At 35.6% G+C, this 26769-nt stretch overlaps 1 protein-coding gene across 21 annotated transcripts in view; it reads right to left on the bottom strand.

Moving 5' to 3' along the window:
• MIPOL1 (mirror-image polydactyly 1) overlaps positions 1-26769 on the bottom strand; it is a 401793-nt gene that overhangs the window by 285357 nt on the left and 89667 nt on the right. For all 21 annotated transcript variants that reach the window (XM_054530043.2, XM_054530050.2, XM_024232049.3 and 18 more), the window contains 3 exons: positions 24834-24963; positions 729-762; positions 299-469 (listed from right to left, as the gene is read on the bottom strand). In XM_054530043.2, the coding sequence (XP_054386018.1) occupies positions 299-469; positions 729-762; positions 24834-24963 (335 nt within the window). The remainder of the gene's footprint in view (positions 1-298; positions 470-728; positions 763-24833; positions 24964-26769) is intronic.

Below are 26769 nucleotides of genomic sequence, written 5' to 3'. Positions count from 1 at the left end.
AAAAGTGATTAATTGAAAAAATATAACTAAATTTCTATAACAAGTTAGTCTGTAATAAAACAAGTTTAGTTTTATTAAGAAATGAGACTGCATTAAATTTTATTTAAAATGAGGTTTCATATTTTGAAAAGTAGTATAATAAAATACATAATTATTTTAACATAGCTAATCATTGTGGTATTATGTGCTAAAAATTAATGTGAATTAAGAATATCTGGGCCAAAGTCATTTTTTAATGGTTAAAAAAAGAGAGAGGAAAATGGTAAGTATATGCTTTTACAGATATATGCAGAGTTACCTTAGACAAGGCAGCATCCCGTTCTTCTATTAGTGCACTCATTTCTTCTGCAGTTATTCTCATTTTACATTCCTTGGTCTTGTAGATTCTATCCACAATTATAGCTCCATTCTTCTGAATAGCTATCCCTGTGTCTGCATTGTTTATTCTGTTCAGTAATTCCTGTAATGTCTACCAACACCATTATATGTTAGTCAGACATGAAGTTTTAATATATTTTATTTAATATAGGGTTTTAATTAATAGGCACATGTGAATTGTAAATTGACTGAGTGAAGTTATTGAATTTTCATATTGCAGCAAAGATGTACATTATTAGTGTGTCAATTCTTCTTTTTCCCACATCTTAGTTCTTGAAACCCACTCAATTGAACTTAAGCCTCTAAGATATAAGACTGACATCAAGAAATCTCCTCAGAGAATGGCTTACCATGTCATTTTCTTCAGGGTTAATATTTTCTAGCCTAGAAAAAAGGGACACAGAAAGCCTGATCAGTAGCATTTCCTTAGTGCAGCAAAATGAGTTCGCTTTTTAAATCTTTAGAACCTCAAGTAATTTCATTCGACTAGTCTTTAGAGTCAACCATGACACTGAACATATTAAAGTGCCACCTGCTCGACTCCATCTTTCAATAATGCTCCATATCTTCTGCACTGACTTCAGACTGTTAAGTTATTAATGTTTACTGCTATATATGACTACAAGGATCAATTGTTCATATGTGCTTAGATGAAGAAAGTTCCCCAGTGATAAAAGCACTCATTCTCATCATTATATTTATTCCTGGACTTTCCATTTTTATCAGAAACTGTATTTCCTCTCTTTTTTTGGACACCATCATAAGTAAAACAAGGCTAATATTTTTATTACAAAGTTTAACTATGTTCCCTCAAAAGCAATGACAAATAATTACACTAAATTTGAAGTAAAAATCTCTTGCTGTTACCTATTTGTTATTATAAAACAAATGCATAGGAAGGCTGACCACAATTTTTAGATGACTGTTATTTTCTTCTTCATAATATATGTAGAATTATTCAACATAAAGACAAAAAATACAAACTGGTTCCCCTCAGAAATGCATTTTGTCTTTTAAGAGTCATAGTGGCTACTGAAATGTTTGTTGACGTTGAGAAATTAAAGATGCAGTAAAGGTAAAGAAAGTAGTTTTAAATTACATGGAAAATGTCTATAATATAATTTAGGCAACCATTCAAAGTAATTAAAAGAAAATTTGTGATATGTGTTAGTGAAAAATATAGATTCTAGAAAGGATCTCAATTATTTTAAAATTATACTAAAAAGTTTAGATATCCAAGTTTCTGTTTTCTCAAGTTTTCCCCGTTTCTGTGCTCCTATGATTTGACATTTACCATAAAAGAGGATACTAGCCAAAGATAATAGAAGACACCTAATAAATATGCCACAAAATGGTTCCAAACTTCACAACTGGATAAAATTACTACACTCATGGAAAAGTAGTACTTTTAGAACTTAGTATTTTAACAGAAAAAATATATACACATATATTAAAGAGCTATTTCTAGACATACTTAAATAGTATCAGTTAACAGGAAGGCAATTTTAAGTTATATAGAATTCAATGTATCTCAAACAACTAACATCCACTTAGGTTTACATTTCAAGAAGCGTAACTACTTTCATCTCTTATCTTTTTTTCTTCAAAATAAATGAACAATTTTCAAAGATGCTGCCTAACAAAAGTTTGTTCTACAAGAATTGTGAAGATAAACATTTCTGTTCATCTCAATTGAAAAACCTAACAGAAAAGTATAAGATAATAAAATTCTTACGTTTATTTATTATCATAGTGAAAATATTTGAAGAAAATGAGTGGCATTTAACCAGAAGTAATTGGTTGGCTAAATACGATTTCTAAGGAAGTTATATGTGGTGAGAAATATTTACCTTGTTATCTTTTATTGCCATTCTTTTTAGGTAAAATCAAAGTAAGATCTAATTATGGCAGCTACCCAATAAAACCCAATTAAAATGCTTATAAACTTCACAATTACCTTGTTGACCTTGATAATTTAAAATGTGAACAGATACAGGACAATTAAACGTTTGGACTGGTAGCTTGCTCTGGAACCTTTGCAACAACAAAAGACATTTAGTTACCAAGGTTATAAATCTCTATTTTTAGTTTCAAAGAATTTTATATGACCAGGAAGGAAATAACAGTAGGTTACCTAGTCTGTATATTCCAAATAATCAACACACACAAAAAAAGTGTATGGAATTTCTATGTAATATTTATAGGCTGTCTTCAGGCATTGCAATGTAAAGCATTACTTTAAGGAGAGGAAGACGAAGAGTTCAAACATTTTAAATTAACAGCTTTCAATAAGAAAGGTTTAAGATAATTGTATTTAGTCTAATATTAAAATTCCCTACTAATAATTTAAACATTTTTTAAAAATCAGAATCAAAAGTTCTTATCAAGGGCTATTCCAGATCCCTGGCACATGAATTTAGTATTCAGACTTTAAATAATTTGTGTGATTGCTGCTAAAAGCACATAATATATACTGACTTGTCATTTTGCTGATAAGTGAATTTCAATTATGTTTTTGGTAAGGCTACTGTACTAGGTCTGACACACAGGACGTAAATGAGCTAAGTCAGCCACTTAGCATTTGGATCTCAATCTTATTTTGTTATTATTCTTTATAACTGATATAATTATAGTGATAAATGGCCACCAAAAGAAAAATATAACTTTAGTTAAAATAAAAAAATGATTACTTCAAGATTTGAAAATCTGCATAGATGCAAGTAACTTTCAATACAAACATGAGTCTGGAAAGAGAAAAAGTTGATACTTGTATTTCTCTACTTGTATTTTTTTAAAAGTTTCAGGAAATATGGATATCACAGATATTAAAGATAGATTATGTCATAATTTAGTCTCAAGTAGATTATATAGAGTAGGGATCAGCCAAGTTTTTCTGCAAATGGCCAAACAGTAATTATTTTAGGCTTTACCTAAAATAATTTTTACACTCTCTATCATAGCTACTAAATTCTGCCTCCGTAGTACAAAAGCAGCCATACACAATAAGTGATCAAGTGTAGTTGTATCCCAATAAAACTTTATTTACAAAACAGGTAGCAGGCTGAATTTCAACATAAGTTCTTACTTTGCAAATCCTTGATACAGAGTGTTGGAAAATGAGACTAGATCTTTGATGTTAATGCACTGTTAAGTGCCAATTTGGAATACTTGACATAATTTTCTAAGCTAGACCATTCAATATCTACTTAAAGATTAAGAATCAACAAAAATAATTTTCAGAAAATGAAATTCAGGTCTACAGTAAGTATATCACATACTGTGTCACTTAAAACAACACAAAACTTAGACAACTTGCCTTTTCAGAAAAGAGGTGATTTGAAACAGCTATACATGGCTTTAATTTTCTATTTAAAATGACTTTGGGGATGGTACTAAGGTTTACTAGTGGTATGTACAACACATAACACTTTACTGATTTAAATAAAGACTTCAAATAATAGTGTTATATGAAATATATCTGATTATATGAAATATATAAATTTCATATAATGAAATTATATGAAATGTATAAATTATATATAATTTATATGAAATATATAAATTATATATAAATATATAAATTATATATAAATTATATATAAATATATAAATTATATATATAAATTATATATAATATATAAATTATATATATAAATTATATATATATTATATAAATATATAAATTATATATAAATATATGAATTATATATATTATATAAATATATAAATTATATATAAATATATAAATTATATATATAAATTATATATAAATATATAAATTATATATAAATATATAAATTATATATAAAAATAAAAAGTTATATGAAATATATAAATTATATCTCATTAATATGGGGTTTACAATTAGACAAAAGAATTTCAACCTTTTGTAAACTTTAGATTATGCCTACAACAGTCTAACTTGACACAGTCATGGTAATTAGTAAGAATTTTGCTGAAGTAAATGTCTATGGGCTCAAGTTTCAATTGATTTCCTATACCATGCAAATTCTGACTGACATCCTTGCACTCTAAGTGAAAAGATCCATGCATGAAATGTCGCATTTCTTGATTTATCCCTAAATCAGTCAATATCACCTTTTCCTTTTCTGAAACTATAGTCATTCACCTTGTTCAATCCTAAGATGCCAAACGACCTCAAATGATAAACAAATTTCACATTTTTCTGAAAATTCTAATTTGTTGGCTTTTATTCTAATCAGAAAATTCTGATTTGTTTGCTTTTATTCTCTCTCATTTTCTACACACCACCACAGTTAATATGTTAAAAAAGTACCAACAATAGCAAAGAGACTGAAAAAAAGGTATCATGATCTGAAAAGCTGAAGTACACAAATGCAAACGTGTATAAGAGTATGTATACGTAGTTAATTTTAACTCAAATCCTTTTTTATTTTTTTCCCTAGTTTTTGATAAAAGCCAAAAAAGAAAAGAGAAAAAGCATTAAAGCCAAGGGGTAAAGAAAAGCAGAGAGAGGTAGAATAAGACAAAGCAGACACTGTAACAGAGATACAATGTAGATCAGAAGTAGCAAAGCAGATGAGAGAAAAAAGACAATAAAGGATCTGAAGATTACAGGAAGCAAAAATTAGGAATTTTTTAAAAGATGTGAACAATTTATATAATTTTATCGTATACTCGATGCCCCCAAATATACCTTTCAGTCAAGCAAAAACAGTTATGCATTGGTCCTGTTATCAAGATGTACTCTAAAACACACTCTTGACGGTTCAGAACCTATAGATTCAGCAGAAGAGAAAAGAACCTCATAGAACCATCTGATACTATGCTGACGTAATATTCTTTGTTGCTGTTGCTTTTCTTGCTTGGTATGTGTGGCCTTCCCTTACTCTTCCCCCTACCTGAACTCCTAGACTCTGATACAGAAGGAGTCCCTCTTATAAGCTGTTTCTAGGAACCAAAAATTCTTCAAATTAACTGTTAATTGTTTTAAGTATTTATATGATTACTTACTTATTTACTTAAGTCAATTTGACCATAATGCTGTGTCCCCAGCAACTAGCACTGTACCTGACACAGTATAGTCAATAAATATTTACTGAATGAATTAAAAAGAAAAGCCTGAGAATTGAATGCATTCCTTTTCTCCCATTCCCATTCTTCCCTTAATACTAATGCTTTAAAAGACAAAATGAAAAAGATTCCGTCTCAACGAACACTAATTTCAATATACTTTAATAAAAACTGTAACAAATATATGTATAAATTAAAGTAGATATGCAATGAAGGGTAAAAAAAAGGGAAGAATGATAGGCTCAATTTAAATATTTTAGTTAAAGAAATAGAATAAACCAAATAAGAGATCAGTTTAATAGGAGTTCTGAGGAAGAAATGTTGGCTTGGATATGTAGGCAGATGGTTGTAACACTGATCAGAATAAGGGATTAAGGAGGAGGATCAGGTTTTAAGAATGAATTAATAAGTTTCATTTTGGATATGCTAAGTTTGAGTTGCCTGTGTAAATCTGAGGTAGACATTGTGACAATGTGTAACTGACTGACTTTGAGTCTTAGGCCAAGTAGTCTAGCCCTCTAAGCTTTTTTCATCTATAAAACATGAATATACCTACTTCAAAAGAGTTGTGACATTTTATGAAAAATTGATTTGTTGTCTTTTGGAGGTCAATTTGATTTTTTAAAAGCATAAAAATCTTTTTAGAAGCAAATCTCATGAATAAAATTGGTGACTGATTTACATAACCAAATGTATGGACATAAATTGCATGTAAATATAATGTACCACTGTTTGGTGCCTGATAAATTGAACATTATAGTACCTGCATATCTCCAAAGAAGAGTTCTAAAGTTTTAATGACTATATTACTGAAATTTTGTAAAATGGGTATCTAGAATAGCCAAAACAATTCTGTAATAAAAGAGCAAAGTTGGAAGACTACACTTGATTTCAAGACTCACTATCAAGATTATGTGATATTGACAAAGGGATCAACATATAGGTTAATGAAACAGAATAGTAAATTCAGAAATTAACCCACAGATATATAGTCAACTTATTTTTGACAAAGGTGCAAAGGAAATTTAATGTAGAAATGACAGCCTTTTCAACAAATGGTGGTAGAATATAAGAATGTCCATAAGCAAAAAAAAAAAAAAATTTTTAATGTTATCAAAATTTAAGTGTTATCAAAACTTGAAACTTGTGTTCTGCCAAACACACTGAGACTCAAAAAAACAAGACATCGACTAGAAGAAAATATTTCCAACCCACATATCTGATAAAGGACTTACATACAGAATATAAACAACTCTTTTAAACAATAAGGAAAAAATAATCCAATTTGAAAAACTATCAAATACCTGAACACTTTACCAAAGAAGATATGCAGATGAAAAATAAACATTTAAAAAGATGCTCAATATGATTTGTCATCAGAGAAATGCAAATACAAATACCACTACACACCTGTTACAATGGCTAACATCCAAAACAAGAAACAAAACAAAACAAAAACAACAGTTCCAAATGCTTGGAAGGATATACAGCAAGAGGAACTCTGATTCATTGCTAGTATAGCCACTCTGGAAAAGAATTTGGCAGTTTCTTGTAAAATTAACATAGATTTAACTTATGATTCAGCAGTATTGCTACTGGGTTTACTCAACTGTAAACTGGAAAATGTATGTCCAGACAAAAACCTGTCTGTGAATACTTAGAACAACTTTACTCAAAATCACCAAAATAAAAGTAACCAAGATATCCTTTATACAAAGGAATGAATCAAAAACTGTGATACTTCCATACAATGGAATACTATTCAACAAGAAAAAAAGAACATTATATAAATTAATGCATTAACATGAATGCATTCTGCTAAATGAAAGAAGCCAGTTTGAAAAGGCTACATATTGTATGATTCCATTCATGTGACATTCTAAAAAAGGAAAGACTATTAAGGGAAGAAAGCAGGTCAGTAGTTGCCACAGAGTTGGAGAAGAAGGAAGGTTTGAGTAGAAGAAGCAGTGGGGATTTTAAAGTGGCAGAACTAATTTGGATACATGATACTACCCATTTGTCAAAACCCACAGATATTTACAGCACATAGTGAACCTTAATGTATACACACAAAGAAACCAACTAGGAGATCAAACGACACGAGGATAGAATGCAGACTACGATAAATAACTCTAATTACATTAAAAAATATGGCCTAAACTGACTTAAAGAGGTGGGGCGGAGGAAGGAGCCAATTTAAGTAATTTTGGAAAATGGTATCTTGAAACTATAAGACTAAACACTAAAAGAACTATACATAGTATATTCTCATTGCTAAAGTAATTTCTCATGGAGGTACAGGTTAATGATTCAGAAAGAGTTATAATCTATACTGGGTTTCAACAAATAAGTAAATAGACGGTGGTTGGTGGAGCCCAGTATTGTCACCATTGGGTAGAGTAATTTACAGATGAACAAAAGGGGAAGGCTAGAATAAACAGTGTGGTAGTGGATTAGAATTAAGAACATCAGTGTGAACACATGTTTAGCTTGATATAGATACAAATGGATAGGTGCATAAACAAGAGATATGTGTGTGTATACATCAGTTAGTATATATATAGTATCTATACAGATACACTATATAGTGTATCTGTATAGATACTATCTATACTATAGATATATACTATATATTAGTATATAGTATATATACTAATCTATATATCTATAGTATATATCTATACTATATATATAGTATAGATATATACTATATATATACTATCTATACTATAGATATATACTATATATACTCTATATAGATACTATATATACTATAGATAGTATCTATATACTCTATATAGATACTACCTATAGTATCTATATATAGTATATATATACTATATACTGTATATCTATAGTATCTACATATAGTATATATATACTATATATACATAGTGTATAGTGTATATATACTATATATATAGTGTAGTGTATATACATTATATATAGTATCTATATATAGTATATCTATAGTATCTACAATATATATAATAGTATATATAGTATAGTATATATAGTATATATATACTATATATAGTATATATAGTATAGTATATATAGTATATATATAGTGTATATATAGTATATATAGTATAGTATGTATAGTATATATCGTATAGTATATATAGTATATATATAGTATATATAGTATAGTATATATAGTATATATAGTATAGTATATATAGTATATATATAGTATATATAGTATAGTATATATAGTATAGTATATATAGTATAGTATATATATAGTATAGTATATATAGTATATATATAGTATATATAGTATAGTATATATAGTATATATATAGTATATATATAGTATAGTATATATAGTATATATATAGTATATATATAGTATAGTATATATAGTATATATAGTATATATAGTATAGTATATATAGTATAGTATATATAGTATATATAGTATAGTATATATAGTATATATAGTATAGTATATATAGTATAGTATATATAGTATATATAGTGTATATATATATAGTGTATATAGTATATATAGTATAGTATATATAGTATATATATAGTATAGTATATATAGTATATATATAGTATAGTATATATAGTATATATATAGTGTATATATACAGTATAGTATATATAGTATATATAGTGTATATATATAGTGTATATAGTATATATAGTATATATAGTATATATGTAGTATATATGGTATATATGTAGTATATATAGATATGTGTGTGTATACATCAGTGTATATATATATATACACACACATATATATACACACACATAAATATAGTACAAGATACTACTATATATATGTGTGTGTGTATTTCCTACTTTGTCTGCGGAAAGGGTCTAGAAGTAGTCATCCTCCCCCAACAAAGGGCACACCCCACATCCAGATCTTGGTTTCTAATACTATTTTCCAATAAAAGGATCTAGAGTTCCTTGGAGGAATGACTCAATCTACTGCAGGGGCACAGCTCTATACATCCTTACATAAGGTGACCCTGGAGCATTCTGCCATGCCAAAAAGAAAATGTTCAAAAATCAGAAGAGACCAGGTGTAATGGCTCATGCCTGTAATTCCAGAACTTTGGAAGGCTGAGGCAGGAGTATCATTTGAGCCCAGGAGCTTGAGACTAGCCTAGGCAATATAGTGAGACTCTATTTCTAAAAAAATTTCTAAAAATTAGCCAGGCGTTAGACAAGTGAGTGCCTGCAGTCCCAGTTACTGGGGAGGCTGAGGTGGGAGGACTGCTTGAGTCCAAGAGGTCAAGGCTGCAGTGCGCTGTAATCATACCACTGCACTCCAACCTGGACAACAGAGCAAGATCTCGTCTCAAAACAAAAACAAATAAATAACAGAAAGGAATGGGGACATGTCAAAGAAATATAGGAGCTAACCTGAAAGAGCTTCCAATCCACAAAGGTAGAACATTTCAAGCAACAACATAAACAACATAGTATTAGATTATAATCCAAAGTATTAAATGAACATCTATGAATCCATACTGACACAAATGGCTGAATAAATGAAAAAATGGGAAAAGAGACAAATCTCCTGTATTAAAGTATTACATATAATGTATGTAAATATTCTCCCCTGCAGGAGGTGGAGCTCAACAACCTCCCATCTTCATTCTTTAGTATGGACTGTACTTAGTGATTTGCTTCCAAAGAGTAGAGTATGAACAAAGGAATGGAGGTAAATAACTTTACAGGGGAGAAACTTAGCAAACCATACCTTGGCCAGATGATCAAGGTTAATATTACTGGTAGTAAATCCTATTAGGAGAATATAACCTTGAAATGACATGAAGAAAATGGCACTCACTTCTGCAGTCTTCATCCTAAAATCTCATAACCCCAACATAACCATGAGACAAACCGAAATTGAGAAACATTCTGTGTAAAATACCTTGATCAATATGCCTCAAAACTATCAAGGTCTTAAAACACAAGAAAAGTTAGAGAAAATGTCATAGCCCAGGACAGACTAGGGAGACATACAAACTAAATCCAATCCTGGATAGGATCTTGGAGCATAAAAAGGATATCTGAGAAAAATTAGTGAAATCCAAAGAAAGTATAGAGTTTAGTTAATAGTTATGTAACAATACTGAAATCTCCCCTGTGACAAAAGTATCATGGTAATGTAAGATGTTAACATTAAGAGAAAATGGGTGAGGATTATGCAACAACTATCTGTATGATTTTCACAACTGTTCTAGAAATATAAAACTACTCTACAATTTTTAAAAAATATTTAAAAAATTGGAATTCCAAGTAAAGATGGCACACTGAAATCTGAACACCAAAATCTACTTATCCCATCATACAGCCTCATGAACAGAATATGCAAATTAACCAAATGGTAAAGAAAGTAGGATGTTGTGTAGTAATTTTAATTTTTTTATTTTTTTATTTTTAATTTTTTTATTATTATACTTTAAGTTTTAGGGTACATGTGCACAATTTCCAGGTTAGTTACACATGTATACATGTGCCATGCTGGTGTGCTGCACCCATTAACTCGTCAATTAGCATTAGGTATATCTCCTAATGCTATCCGCCCCCCTCCCCCTTCCCCACAACAGTCCCCGGTGTGTGATGTTCCCCTTCCTGTGTCCATGTGTTCTCATTGTTCAATTCCCACCTATGAGTGAGAACATGTGGTGTTTGGTTTTTTGTCCTTGTGACAGTTTGCTGAGAATGATGGTTTCCAGCTTCATGCGTGTCCCTACAAAGGACATGAACTCATCATTTTTTATGGCTGCATAGTATTCTATGGTGTATATGTGACACATTTTCTTAATCCAGTCTGTCATTGTTGGACATTTGGGTTGGTTCCAAGTCTCTGCTATTGTGAATAGTGCCGCAATAAACATACGTCTGCATGTGTCTTTATACCAGCATGATTTATAGTCCTTTGGGTATATACCCAGTAATGGGATGGCTGGGTCAAATGGTATTTCTAGTTCTAGATCCCTGAGGAATTGCCACATTGACTTCCACAATGGTTGAACTAGTTTACAGTCCCACCAACAGTGTAAAAGTGTTCCTATTTCTCCACATCCTCTCCAGCACCTGTTGTTTCCTGACTTTTTAATGATTGCCATTCTAACTGGTGTGAGATGGTATCTCATTGTGGTTTTGATTTGCATTTCTCTGATGGCCAGTGATGGCGAGCATTTTTTCATGTGTCTTTTGGCTGCATAAATGTCTTCTTTTGAGAAGTGTCTCTTCATATCCTTCGCCCACTTTTTGATGGGGTTGTTTGTTTTTTTCTTGTAAATTTGTTGGAATCCATTGTAGATTCTGGATATTAGCCCTTTGTCAGATGAGTAGGTTGCAAAAATTTTCTCCCATTCTGTAGGTTGCCTGTTCACTCTGATGGTGGTTTCTTTTGCTGTGCAGAAGCTCTTTAGTTTAATCACATCCCATTTGTCAATTTTGGCTTTTGTTGCCATTGCTTTTGGTGTTTTAGACATGAAGTCCTTGCCCATGCCTATGTCCTGAATGGTAATGCCTAGGTTTTCTTCTAGGGTTTTTATGGTTTTAGGTCTAACATTTAAGTCTTTAATCCATCTTGAATTAATTTTTGTGTAAGGTGCAAGGAACGGATCCAGTTTCAGCTTTCTACATATGGCTAGCCAGTTTTCCCAGCACCATTTATTAAATAGGGAATCCTTTCTCCATTACTTGTTTTTCTCAGGTTTGTCAAAGATCAGATAGTTGTAGATATGCAGCATTATTTCCGAGGGCTCTGTTCTGTTCCATTGGTCTATATCTCTGTTTTGATACCAGTACCATGCTGTTTTGGTTACTGTAGTCTTGTAGTATAGTTTGAAGACAGGTAGCATGATGCCTCCAGCTTTGTTCTTTTGGCATAGGATTGACTTGGCAATGCAGGCTCTTTTTTGGTTTCATATGAACTTTAAAGTAGTTTTTTCTAACTCTGTGAAGAAAGTCATTGGTAGCTTGATGGGGATGGCATTGAATCTATAAATTACCTTGGGCAGTATGGCCATTTTCATGATACTGATTCTTCCTACCCATGAGCATGGAATGTTCTTCCACTTGTTTGTATCCTCTTTTATTTCATTGAGCAGTGGTTTGTAGTTCTCCTTGAAGAGGTCCTTCACATCCCTTGTAAGTTGGATTCCTAGGTATTTTATTCTCTTTGAAGCAATTGTGAATGGGAGTTCTCTCGTGATTTGGCTCCCTGTTTGTCTGTTATTGGTGTATAAGAATGCTTGTGATTTTTGCACATTGATTTTGTATCCTGAGATTTTGCTGAATTTGCCTATCAGCTTAAGGAGATTTTGGGCTGAGACGATGGGGTTTTCTAGATATACAATCATGTCATCTGCAAACAGGGACAATTTGACTTCCTCTTTTCCTAATTGAATGCCCTTTATTTCCTTCTCCTGCCTGATTGCTCTGTCCAGAACTTCCAACACTATGTTGAATAGGAGTGGTGAGACAGGGCATCCCTGTCTTGTGCGAGTTTTCAAAGGGAATGCTTCCAGTTTTTGCCCATTCAGTATGATATTGGCTGTGGGTCTGTCATGGATAGCTCTTATTATTTTGAGATACGTTCCATCAATACCAAATTTATTGAGAGTTTTTAGCATGAAGAGTTGCTGAATTTTGTCAAAGGCCTTTTCTGCATCTATTGACATAATCATGTGATTTTTGTCTTTGGTTCTGTTTATATGCTGGATTACATTTATTGATTTTCGTATGTTGAACCAGCCTTGCATCCCTGGGATGAAGCCCACTTAATCATGGTGGATAAGCTTTTTGATGTGCTGCTGGATTCGGTTTGCCAGTATTTTATTGAGGATTTTTGCATCAATGTTCATCAAGGATATTGGTCTAAAATTCTCTTTTTTTGTTGTGTCTCTGCCGGGCTTTGGTATCAGGATGATGCTGGCCTCATAAAATGAGTTAGGGAGGAATCCCTCTTTTTCTATCGACTGGAATAGTTTCAGAAGGAATGGTACCAGCTCCCCCTTGTACCTCTGGTAGAATTCGGCTGTGAATCCATCTGGTCCTGGACTTTGTTTGGTTGGTAAGCTATTAATTATTGCCTCAATTTCAGAGCCTGTTATTGGTCTATTCAGAGATTCAACTTCTTCCTGATTTAGTCTTGGGAGAGTATATATGTAGAGCAATTTATCCATTTCTTCCAGATTTTATAGTTTATTTGCATAGAGGTGTTTATAGTATTCTCTGATGGTAGTTTGTATTTCTGTGGGATCAGTGGTGATCCCCTTTATCATTTTTTATTGCATCTATTTGATTCTTCTCTTTTTTCTTCTTTATTAGTCTTGCTAGCAGTCTATCAATTTTGTTGATCCTTTCAAAAAACCAGCTCCTGGATTCATTGATTTTTTGAAGGGTGTTTTGTGTCTCTATTTCCTTCAGTTCTGCTCTGATCTTAGTTATTTCTTGCCTTGCTTTTGAATGTGTTTGCTCTTGCTTTTCTAGTTCTTTTAATTGTGACGTTAGGGTGTCAATTTTAGATCTTTCCTGCTTTCTCTTGTGGGCATTTAGTGCTATAAATTTCCCTCTACACACTGCTTTGAATGTGTCCCAGAGATTCTAGTATGTTGTGTTTTTGTTCTCGTTGGTTTCAAAGAACATCTTTATTTCTGCCTTCATTTCGTTATGTACCCAGTAGGCATTCAGGAGCAGGTTGTTCAGGTTCCATGTAGTTGAGCAGTTTTGAGTGAGTTTCTTAATCCTGAGTTCTAGTTTGATTGCACTGTGGTCTGAGAGACAGTTTGTTATAATTTCTGTTCTTTTACATTTGCTGAGTAGTGCTTTACTTCCAACTATGTGGTCAGTTTTAGAATAGGTGTGGTGTGGTGCTGAAAAGAATGTATATTCTGTTGATTTGGGGTGGAGAGTTCTGTAGATGTCTATTAGGTCTGCTTGGTGCAGAGCTGAGTTCAATTCCTGGATATCCTTGTTAACTTTCTTTCTCGTTGATCTGTCTAATGTTGACAGTGGGGTGTTAAAGTCTCCCATTATTATTGTGTGGGAGGCTAAATCTCTTTGTAGGTCTCTAAGGACTTGCTTTAGGAATCTGGGTGCTCCTGTATTGGGTGCATATATATTTAGGATAGTTAGTTCTTCTTGTTGAACTGATCCCTTTACTATTATGTAATGGCCTTCTTTGTCTCTTTTCATCTTTGTTGGTTTAAAGTCTGTTTCATCAGAGACTAGGATTGCAACCCCTGCCTTTTTTTGTTTTCCATTTCCTTGGAAGATCTTCCTCCATCCCTTTATTTTGAGCCTATGTGTGTCTCTGCACGTGAGATGGGTTTCCTGAATACAACACACTGATGGGTCTTGACTCCTTATCCAATTTGCCATTCTGTGCCTTTTAATTGGAGCATTTAGCCCATTTACATTTAAGGTTAAGATTGTTATGTGTGAATTTGATCCTGTCATTATGATGTTAGCTGGTTATTTTGCTCATTAGTTGATGCAGTTTCTTCCTAGCCTTGATGGTCTTTACAATTTGGCATCTTTTTGCAGTGGCTGGTACCGGTTGTTCCTTTCCGTGTTTAGTGCTTCCTTCAGGAGCTCTTGTAGGGCAGGCCTGGTGGTGACAAAATCTCTCAGCATTTGCTTGTCTGTGAAGTATTTTATTTCTCCTTCACTTATGAAGCTTGGTTTGGCTGGATATGAAATTCTGGGTTGAAAATTCTTTTCTTTAAGAATGTTGAATATTGGCCCCCACTCTCTTCTGGCTTGTAGAGTTTCTGCCGAGATATCAGCAGTTAGTCTGATGGGCTTCCCTTTGTGGGTAACCCGACCTTTCTCTCTGGCTGCCCTTAACATTTTTTCCTTCATTTCAACTTTGGTGAATCTGACAATTACGTGTCTTGGAGCTGCTCTTCTTGAGGAGTATCTTTGTGGTGTTCTCTGTATTTCCTGAATTTGAATGGTGGCCTGCCTTGTTAGATTGGGGAAGTTCTCCTGCATAATATCCTTCAGAGTGTTTTCCAACTTGGTTCCATTCTCCCTGTCACTTTCAGGTACACAAATTAGACGTAGATTTGGTCTTTTCACATAGTCCCGTATTTCTTGGAGGCTTTGCTCATTTCTTTTTATTCTTTCTTCTCTAAATTTTTCTTCATGCTTCATTTCGTTCATTTCGTCTTCCATCGCTGATACCCTTTCTTCCCGTTGATCACATCGGTTACTGAGGCTTGTGCATTCGTCACGTAGTTCTCGTGCCATGGCTTTCAGCTCCATCAGATCCTTTAAGGACTTCTCTGCATTGATCATTCTAGTTATCCATTCTTCTAATTTTTTTTCAAAGTTTTTAACTTCTTTGCCATTGGTTCAAACTTCCTCCTTTAGCTCAGAGTAGTTTGATCTTCTGAAGCCTTCCTCTCTCAACTCGTCAAGTCATTCTCCGTCCAGCTTTGTTCCGTTGCTGGTGAGGAGCTGCGTTCCTTTGGAGGAGGAGAGGCACTCTGATTTTTAGTTTCTGGTTTTTCTACTCTGTTTTCCCCATCTTTGTGGTTTCATCTACCTTTGGTCTTTGATGATGGTGACGTACAGATGGGGTTTGGTGTGGATGCCCTTTCTGTTTGTTAGTTTTCCTTCTAACAGTCAGGACCCTCAGCTGCAGGTCTGTTGGAGTTTACTGGAGGTCCACTCCAGACCCTGTTTGCCTGGGTATCAGCAGTGGTGGCTGCAGAACAGCAGATATTGGTGAACCACAAATGCTGCTGCCTGATCGTTCCTCTGGAAGTTTTGTCTCAGAGCAGTACCTGGCCGTGTGAGGTGTCAGTCCGCCCCTACTGGGGGGTGCCTCCCAGTTAGGCTACTCGGGGGTCAGGGACCCACTTGAGGAGGCATTCTGCCCATTCTCAGATCTCAAGCTGCATGCTGGGAGAACCACTACTCTCTTCAAAGCTGTCAGAAACAGACATTTAAGTCTGCAGAGGTTATTGCTGCCTTTTGTTTGTCTGTGCCCTGCCCCCAGAGGTGGAGCCTACAGAGGCAGGCAGGCCTCCTTGAGCCGTGGTGGGCTCCACCCAGTTCGAGCTTCCCAGCCACTCTGTTTACCTACTCAAGCCTGAGCAATGGTGGGCACCCCTCCCCCAGCCTCACTGCTGCCTTGCAGTTTGATCTCAGACTGCTGTGCTAGCAATGAGTGAGGCTCCGTCGGCATAGGACCCTCAGAGCCAGGTGCAGGATATAATCTCCTGGTGTGCCGTTTGATAAGCCTGTTGGAAAAGCGCAGTATTAGGGTGGGAGTGACCCAATTTTCCAGGTGCTGTCTGTCACCCCTTTCTTTGACTAGGAAAGGGAATTCCCTGACCCCTTGCACTTCCTGGGTGAGGCGACACCTCGCCCTGCTTTGGCTCACGCACAGTGCGCTGCACCCACTGTCCTGCACCCACTGTCCTGCACCCACTGTCCGGCACTCCCCAGTGAGATGAACCCGGTACCTCAGTTGGAAATGCAGAAATTACCCGTCTTCTGCATCGCTCACGCTGGGAGCTGTAGACTGCAGCTGTTCCTATTCAGCCATCTTGGCTCCATGTAGTAATTTTTTAAAGTAGGGAGGGGGTGCAGGGTGCAAAGATGATTATTTGAGCTAACAAAACAGAATTTTTCACTGATACCACACAGCTTAGAAATAATCTGAGAATGAGTTGAGTAGACAGCCTAGAGAAAAGTAACAAAATCTTTTCATGAAGAAAAGCCTTATTACCTAAGAATCTGTACAGAGGAAGCAAGAATCAAGGCTGGTTATGTTTTACTACAATAGTGAAACAAAAGCCCAAAAGCAATATCCCCATGAAATTAGGATATGTATAGAGGCCAGATAGCATGAACCCTTAATGTTTGGCACCAAACAAAATCACATAGGCAGAAGACAGAACCTCCAGCAAAAGGAGCATACAGTCCCACAGAGGTCTTACCAAACTCCATTCCCATCCCATTGCCCTAGGGTTATATAGAAAGGTAGCAAGAGCAATGCCTTGCCAAGAAATGGCAGCTCAAAGAAGGCAAACAGACCTGAAAATAAAATGTTTATTAGGCTGGGCATGGTGGCTAACACCTGTAATCCCAGCACTTTGGGAGGCCGAGGCAGGCAGATCACCTGAGGTCAGGAGTTCGAGACCAGCCTGGTCAACATGGCAAAACCCCATCGCTACTAAAAGTACAAAAATTAGCTGGGGGTGGTGGCAGGTGCCTATAATCCCAGCAACTCAGGAGGCTGAGGCAGGAGAATAGCTTGAACCCAGGAGGCAGAGGTTGCAGCGAGCCAAGATCACGCCACTGCACTCCAGCCTGGGCGACAAAAGCAAGACCTAAGACTCCTTCTCAAAAACAACAACAACAACAAAAAAGTTTATTAAGGAAATTCACTTGTACCATTCTGTTCTCCTAAAAGTTTTTGACAAAATTGCCTATTTCAACTATGAGCAAGATGCAAAGAAATGATGTGACAACTATGAATACACCACAAATACAACACAAAACATGCAAAAGAAACTAGTTCATAATAAAACAAGAAAACATAAACCAACGTGCTATGATTTGAATGCTTGTCCTCTCCAAAACTCATGTTAAAATTTAATTGCCAGCTGGGCGTGGTGGCTCACACCTGTAATCCCAGCACTTTGGGAGGCTGAGGCGAGCGGATCATGAGGTCCAGAGACAGAGACCATCCTGGCTAACACAGTGAAACCCCATCTCTACTAAAAATACAAAAAATTAGCCGGGCTTGGTGGCAGGCGCCTGTAGCCCCAGCTACTTAGGAGGGTGGGGCAGGAGAATGGCATGAACCCAGGAGGCAGAGCTCGCAGTGAGCCAAGATTGTGCCACTGCACTCCAGCCTGGGTGACAGAACGAGACTCCTTCTCTTAAAAAAAAAAAAAAAATTATTGCCATTGTGATAGTATTAAAAAGTAAGACCTTTGAGAGGTGATTAGGCCACTAGGCTTCTCTCTTGTGGATTGAATTAATGTCATTATAGAAGGGCAAGTTTAGCTCCCTTTTGCCTCTTTTTGCCCTTCTGCTTTCCACCATGTGATGACTTGGCAAGAAGGCCCTTGAAAGATGCCAGCACCTCGATCTTGGATTTCAAGCCTCCAGAACTGTGAGCCAATAAATTTCTGTTCATTATAAATTACCTAGTCTCAGATACTCTATTACTGCGGCAGCATGAATGAAATAAGACACAAGGGAAAGAAGAAAATTTTCCTACCCATGGTTGGCATTTTATAAAGAAAAAGAAAAGAAAATCATTTCAATAAAATAAAAGAGAAGGGGCTACAACAATAAAGTGAAAAGAGAAATATAAAACTTAAATAAGTTGAGAATCAAAAATAAACAAATAAATAAAAATTACATATATTAATTAGAAAGACCATGGAAAAGAACAATGACAATTGGTATTACCAACATAAAGGAAAGATTTGCAATCATCACAGTCAATGCAAAAGCAGATTAAAATATTAATCATTATTGAACAGATAACACATAAGGACAAAAATGTCCCATATAAGTATATCTGGAGTCTCTAAAGTAGAAAACCTAAAAACGAAAACATTTGTAGACCTAAAATTTTCATGAGCCAGTTGTGATTGCTCACAGCTATAATCCCAGCACCTTGGGAGGCCAAGGAGGGAGGATTGCTTGAAGCCAGGAGTTTGAGACCAGCCTGAGCAACATAGCAGGACCCTATCTCTACAAAAAAACTTCTTTAGAAAGTAAAATTTCCATGAAATAATAGTATGGAACCATAAAAAAGCACAAGATCATTTCCTTCACAGGAACATGGATGGAGCTGGAGGCCATTATCCTTAGCAAACTAATGCCGGAAGAGAAAACCAAATACCACCTTATCACTTATAAGTGGGAGCTAACTTATGAGAACACATGGACACATAAAGTGGAACAACAGACACTGGGGCCTATTGGTGCGTGGGGCGTGGGAGGAGGTAGAGGACCAGGAAAAACAACTAATGGATACTAGGCTTAATACTGGGGTGATGAAATAATCTGTACAAAAAAACCCCACAACCCAAGTTTACTGATATAATAACCTGTAAATGTATCCCTAAACTTAAATAAAAGTTAAGTTTTTTAAAAAAGGTAAAATTTCCATGAAATAAAGGAAGAATCAAATAATCCTTTGAAAAGTATGCTGTGGTCCCCAAAACCTTATTAAAGAATGATGAACAATTGCCCTGATTCAGCCCTACTTTAAGAATAAAGGATGAATCCTTCAGGTATCTGACAAAAAAAAGACAGACAAACACACACACACACAGCTGGGCAGGGTGGCTCATGCCTGTAATCCCAGTACTTTGGGAGGCTGAGGCATTCCTCACTTCAAGTGAGGAACTTCACTTGAAGTCAGGAGTTCCAGACCAGCCTGGCCAATGTGGTGAAACCCCATCTCTACTAAAAATACAGAAATTAGCCAGGTGTGGTGGCACTCACCTGCAGTCCCAGTTACTTGGGAGGCTGAGGTGGGAAAATAGCTTGGACCTGGGAGGCGGAGGTTGCGGTGAGCTGAGATCACATCACTGCTCTCCAGCTTGGACGACAGAGCCAGACTCTGTCTCAAAAAACAAACAAACAAACAAAAGCCACCCACACAAGGGGATGGAGAATCTGTCAAGACTTCTTTTCAGGCAAACAATGTCAGAAGACAAGAGAGTAACATTTTTACAATGTTTAGAATAAAAGGATATTTGACTCAAGAATTATATTCACAAAAAATTTGAATACAAGGATAACACACAGCCAATTTGAAGCATGTTAAATCAGAGAATAAGGTATTTATGAGCTCTCCCTTTGCAAGTGAAATTCATTCACCTGCTGTGATATTGTGAAATACATATTTGGTCATCATTCCACTACCCCACCCCTTTCCTCACCTACAGGGAATCTCCAAAGTGATGTCTTTTTGTACGCTAATGATTAACTGATAGCTGGCAGCCCTTAGATACCTTCTGGATGGAGGCTGGTCATGAGGAGGGTTGCATGATTAAAACGTTGTGACTTTGAGCTTCAACCCTCAACCTCTGCAGAGGGACCTGGCAGTTAAGTTGATCACCAATGGCCAATGGTTTAATCAATCATGCCTATGTAATGAAGTCTCCATAAAAGGCCCAAAAGAACAGGATTCCTAGAGCATCCTAATAGCTGAACATGTGGAGGTTCCTGGAGGGTGGTGTACCCAAGAAGGGCACGGAAGCTCTGCACCTCTTCCCCCATACCTTGACCTATGCATCTCTTCATCTGTATCCGTTGTCATATCCTTTATAATACATGTAAGTAAGATTCCCTGAGTTCTGTGAGCTGCTCTAACAAACTAATCAAACCCAAAGAGGGGACTGTATGAACCCTAACTTGAAGCTGGTCAGTTAGAAGTTTCAGAGGCCTGGACTTAACAATTTTTGTCTGAAGCAGGGCCAGTCTTGTGGGACTGAGCCCTCAACCTATGGGATCTGGTGCTTTTTCCAAGTAGATAGTGTCAGAATTTAATTGGAGGACACTCAGCTGGTGTCCACTGCAGAACTGATTACTTGCTTGGTGTGTGGGGGAAATAACTACACATTTGGTCAAAAAAGGCTTCTGTGTTGACTGTTGTGTTGAATAAGAGAAAAGAAGCGCATTGAGTTTGTGTTTTTGTTTCCACTGACACACCCAGGGACTCCTCACAATAAAAAACTCAGGGTAAAAAAGGCATCTATGATAAAACTTCCAGCAATGATTATTCAATCCTTTTAAAGTTAAGATTAAACAACAGGGCACACTTTGGCTATAAAAACTAACATGGCTATAGAAATGAATACAACTTTTACAGATTTTTTAATGTGAAATTCATAATGAAAAAAGCGGAGTTTTAAAGTGCTTCTTTCTTTCATATGAGAAAAGAACTTTTATCTGAGGAATGCAAGCCCTTTTAATTATCAGGCCCAGAAAGAATGAAAATGAGACTGCAATCATGTCCTACTTGCCACCCTCTGAGCTATGTATTCATCTTTTTTTTTTTTTTTCTTGAGACAGGATCTTGCTCTGTCACCCAGGCTGGAGTGCATAGGTTCACTGCAGCCTCCATCTCTGGGGCTCAAGCGATCCTCCCACCTCAGCCTATAAAGCAGCTGGGACTACAGACATTTATCACCATGTCAGGCTAAATTTTTTAAATAATTTTTTTTGTAGAAACAGGATCCCACTATGTTGCCCACAATGGTCTTGAACTCCTGGACTCAAGCAATCCTCCTTACCTCAGTCTCTCAAAGTGTTGAGATTACACATGTGAGCTACCATGTCCGGCCTCTATTCATCTCTTCAAACTGCTTGCTATTGCCACAAGTAGCTATAAATTAACCTAATAATGCCATACCAGACACTATGACCCACACCCTATAGCTTAACAATGTATAGCCAATCACTAATTAATGTTATTTCTTGTAAAGTAATCACAGTTCCTGACAAACTTTGTATCAGCCCACTCCCTATCTCTCTTTTTTGCATTTAAAAATTCACTCCTGGCCAGGTGCTGTGCCTAAGACCTGTAATTCCAGCATTTGGGGAGGTCAAGGTGGGCAGACTGCTTGAGCTTAGGAGTTCAAGACCAGCCTGGGCAACACAGCAAGACCCCATCTCTATTAAAAAAAAAAAAAAAAAAACCTTAAAAACTTAAAAAAAGAAAACAATTAATAAAAGTCCATTCTTAACTCCTGCTAATAGAAGTATATTTCAGGGCAACGTGAATCTGAGCTCCCAGGCTGCAATCCTCAAGCTTGGCCCCAATAAACTCTCTACTTATATTAACTTTACTTCAACTTCTTTTTTAAGGTCAATTCATACCTTAGAGTCACATGATATTGTCAACTGAAACAATTAATGAGAAAATTCTGACCAGGCCTGGTGGCTCACGCCTGTAATCCTAATACTTTGGGAGGCTGAGGCAGGCAGATGGCTTGAGTCCAGGAGTTCAAGAGCAGCCTGGGCAACATGGTGAAACCCTGGCTCTATTCAATTTTAAAAAATAAATATAGATTAAATAAAATAAAAGAAAAAGAAAAAATTTTGATGACTCCAACACCTTTTTTTCGTGTCATTTGTTAATATTAGAAGAGCGTTTAGAAAATTAATATAGCTTATTGAGAGAAAATATTGCATGAAGTTCAAAATTTTCTTCAGTTTCACTTCAATTGACTATTACTCTTAAATTCAAGTTAACACTTACAGAGCACCCACTATGAGTCACATATTTTTCAATATTCAGTGATTTGGCTAGGTGCAATGGCTCATGCCTGTAATCTCAGTGCTTTGGAAGGCCAAGGTGAGAGGATCACATGAGGCCCAGAGTTTGACACCAGCCTGGGCCACACAGTGAGACCCCATCTCTACAAAAAACTTTAAAAATTAGCCAAGCATGGTGGCATGTGCCTGAAGTCCCTGTAGTCATAGCTCCTTGGGAGGCTGAGGGAGGAGGATCACTTAAGCCCAGTTCAAGTCTGCAATGAGCTCTGATTGCACCACTGCACTCCAGCCTGTGTGATATAGCAAGACTCTGTCTCTAAACAACCAACCAACCCATACATATATATATATTTTTAAATATATATAAAATATTTTACATATATACATATATAGTCAACAAGTAATTTAGTCCTTATGACAACCTGTATAAGTCCTCATAACCTGCTCTATTATATACATTTTGCAGACCAAAAAATCCAAGCCTTAAAGACTTTGGGTAATTTGTCCATCGCTATACAGCAAGGAAGCAGCAGAAACAATATTCAAAGATAGATTGGGTTCAGAATCTGTGCTCTTAGTCTCTACATTACACTGCTTTTCAAACACAACAACATAATAGAGAATGAATTGATTTTTATCCAATTAATTTTATGGCTACCTCCAATCAACCCCAAGCCATCTATCCTTCTAGGTAATGAGATTTAAGTATATAAGAGAAAATATATGAAATAATGTTTCCTTATAGATAAAGATGGTTATTTTGGAATAGGCATTGTGGAATTTAGGTGAATTTTTTTGTTTCTTGATTTGTTTTTTCAATGAGTTTAATGCTCTACAATGAGCCTATCAATCTTCAAAAAAAACGAAGCCATTAATCTAAACAAAAAACAAATATTACCTAATCACAACTTGAACACATATTATTTATTATTTATGGCTTTTTGTCTCCACAGTGAACCATGTTTTAATTAGCACTTTACTCTGTTCCTCCACAGAGCATAGTACAACACTGGACAAAGTAAACATGCCATAAGTATGCTGATTGATCATTAAATATTAGATTACTGGATTCTATCTATCTGTACGGATAACATATTTCTAGATGTTCTAGGGCCTTTCTACCCAAAGCATATTCCTTAGACTAGCATCATGTGTAACATCTGGGAGCTTGTTATAAGTACAGAATCTCCAGTCCCAACCCAGGCCTAATGAACCAGAATCTGCATTCTGACAAGATCCCCCAAGTGCCGGATTGTACATTAGAATTTGAAAAGTACATATTTCTAGGGCATTGTTTCTCTAAGTGTAGTCCATCATTTACCTATCAGAATCACTTGGGTTGCTTTAAAAAATGTAGATTCTTAGGCTCCACCCTATTCAAGTATCACTCAAGTTTAAAAAACAAAGCTAAAAAAACTGCAAGTAAAAAGTAGTAAAGAACAGGAACAGGGATATTAAGCAGAGAGCAGTGAAAGACTCAGATACCTGAAATAAACTTTAAAAGTGATAATGAGGAGAAGAGGAGATAATAAAAAGAGGAGTCACATATGAAGGAACAACAAAACTATGAAGAAATAAAGAAAGTAATTGTATTGAGAGTGATGTGCATTTCTTTCTTTCTTTTTTTAAACTGACTGCTATTCCTGACAGGCAAACTAGCATGTCAAAGGTTTTAGAAAAAGGCTGGAGAGGCCAGGTGCGATGGCTCACGCCTGTAATCCCAGCACTTAGGGAGGCTGAGGTGGGCGGATCACAAGGTCAGCAGTTCGAGACCATCCTGGCTAACGTAGTGAAACGCCATCTCTACTAAAAGTAAAAGAGAAAATTAGCTAGGCGTGGTGGCAGGTGCCTGTAGTCCCAGATACTTGGGAGGCTGCGGCAGGGGAATCGCTTGAACCCAGGAGGCGGAGGTTGCAGTGAGCTGAGACTGCGCCACTGCACTCCAGCCTGAGCAACAGGGCGAGACTCCATCTCAAAAAAAAAAAAAAAAAAGAAAAGAGAAAAAGAAAAAGACTGGAGATATGCAATTTCCTAGTGTAACACATAAGCATAAGTCACATTTTTGAATATGTAACTACCACCTAAAGCATGCCTTTTATAAGTGTTCCTAATATCATACAGAGTTTTAAATGTGTACATACACTTTTAGAGACATTTCCATATGCTTGGCTCGTGCAATTGCTTCATCTCTCTCCTCAATGGCTAATTGCAGTCTAGACATAACAGCTTCATCACGTTCCTTCTGCGCAAAATACACTTCTTCAACCAGAGCTACCAAAATATATAAAGCGCACAATCAATCATAGAAAATAAAGGAGAAATATATACCTTTAGCAAAAATAAAAGCCATAAGTAATTATTATTGTAAAGACTACTCATTAAACTGAATTAATATCAATTAATCAATTCAGAAAATATTATTTTTAATAATAGGTACGGCAAAACTGGGATACCACTTCATACCCCTAAAAAATTTAAAGCAAAAATTTAAAGGTCTGATAATAGCAAATGTAAGCCTGTGAAATAAAGAAAACTCTCACACATATTGCAGATAGGCAGATATATTTCTACAACCATCTGAAGAGCAATTTGGCAATGTTTATTGAAGTTGAAGACAGGCCTAGGCTAGTAAACCCCCTCTTTGGTATGTAGCTTACAGAAATTCATGCACATATGTAAATGTAAACATGTATAAAAATATTTACTGTAGCATTGTTTATAATAGCAAAAGCTTAGGCATAACCCAAATGTCCACCAACATTAACAGGAATAAATAAATTACATTCAGAATGGAATACTAACCAGCATTTAAAATGACTTGACTATAGACAAATGGACAAATCTCAAAAACAAAATGCTGACAAAAATAGCAAGTTTCAAAGTAAAACAACTCTACCAACTATTTATGAATAGACACAATTAGTAAAAATAATACAATGAGCAGGCTGGGCACGGTGGCTCACGCCTGTAATCCCAGCACTTTGGGAGGCCGAGGCAGGTGGATCACCAGGTCAGGAGATCGAGACCATCCCGGCTAACATGGTGAAACCCCATCTCTACTAAAAATACAAAAAATTAGCCGGGCATGGTGGCAGGCACCTGTAGCCCCAGCTACTTAGGAGGGTGAGGCAGGAGAATGGCATGAACCCGGGAGGCGGAGCTTGCAGTGAGCCAAGATTGTGCCACTGCACTCCAGCCTGGGCAACAGTGTGAGACTCAGTCTCAAAAAAATAAATACATAAATAAAAATAATAATAATACAATGATCACAGAAAGGATAAACACAAAATTCAAAATAGTAATTATCTCAGTGGGAAGGTGGAAGGGGAGGAAAGAAAATGGGTAAGGGAAGAATAAAATAGGACAATGCTGTGCTGTTATAGTAGTGCACATCTGCACAGAGCAGGGGGCACTGTTGATACAGATTTTAATACAAATGGCATCATCTAGATTTTTGCAGCACTATATCAGGAGCTTTAATGTTATCTAAAATTATCATTTCTTAGGCATAATTTTATTGTTTGTATGTTTGAAATCTTACATAAATTTTAAAACATTACTGCAATGTGGGCTGGGCACGGTGACTCACGCCTGTAATCCCAGCACTTTGGGAGGCCAAAGTGCTACAGAATATCCTTCCAGTAAGGGCAATAATAACAGCTTGGAGAAACCAACATGGTGCATCTTGCATAGTACGGAAAACAGTATGGTGTATGGAAGAATATGAGTTTTAACTGTGATTTAAGGTACTAAAGGTTAGCAAGCTTGTTTGTGTTAATTTCTTAAATTATTTTAGTTGAAGTTCAGGTATATAAAATGGGTAAAATACCACTATCCATGATGTTATGAAAAATTAAATTAGAAAGTATATGAAAGCTCTTGGCCAAATAAATAAAATACAGTGGATCATCAACAAATGTTAGTTCCATTCTACCACTACAGTAACCATACTCAAACCACAGACTCACAATGTGACTTAACTCCTAGACATATTAATAATGTGGTTTTGATTAATTTGTACTACTTACATAGTAAAAATCTAAGTCAAAACTCCTCAATTTTTAGCCTTTTTCATTG

The sequence above is a fragment of the Pongo abelii genome, chromosome 15 (genome assembly GCF_028885655.2).
Source record: "Pongo abelii isolate AG06213 chromosome 15, NHGRI_mPonAbe1-v2.0_pri, whole genome shotgun sequence".
Taxonomy (NCBI): Eukaryota; Metazoa; Chordata; class Mammalia; order Primates; family Hominidae; genus Pongo; species Pongo abelii.
The sequence above is the reverse complement of the archived record's forward strand: the minus strand, read 5'-3'. Positions and strand labels throughout refer to the sequence as shown.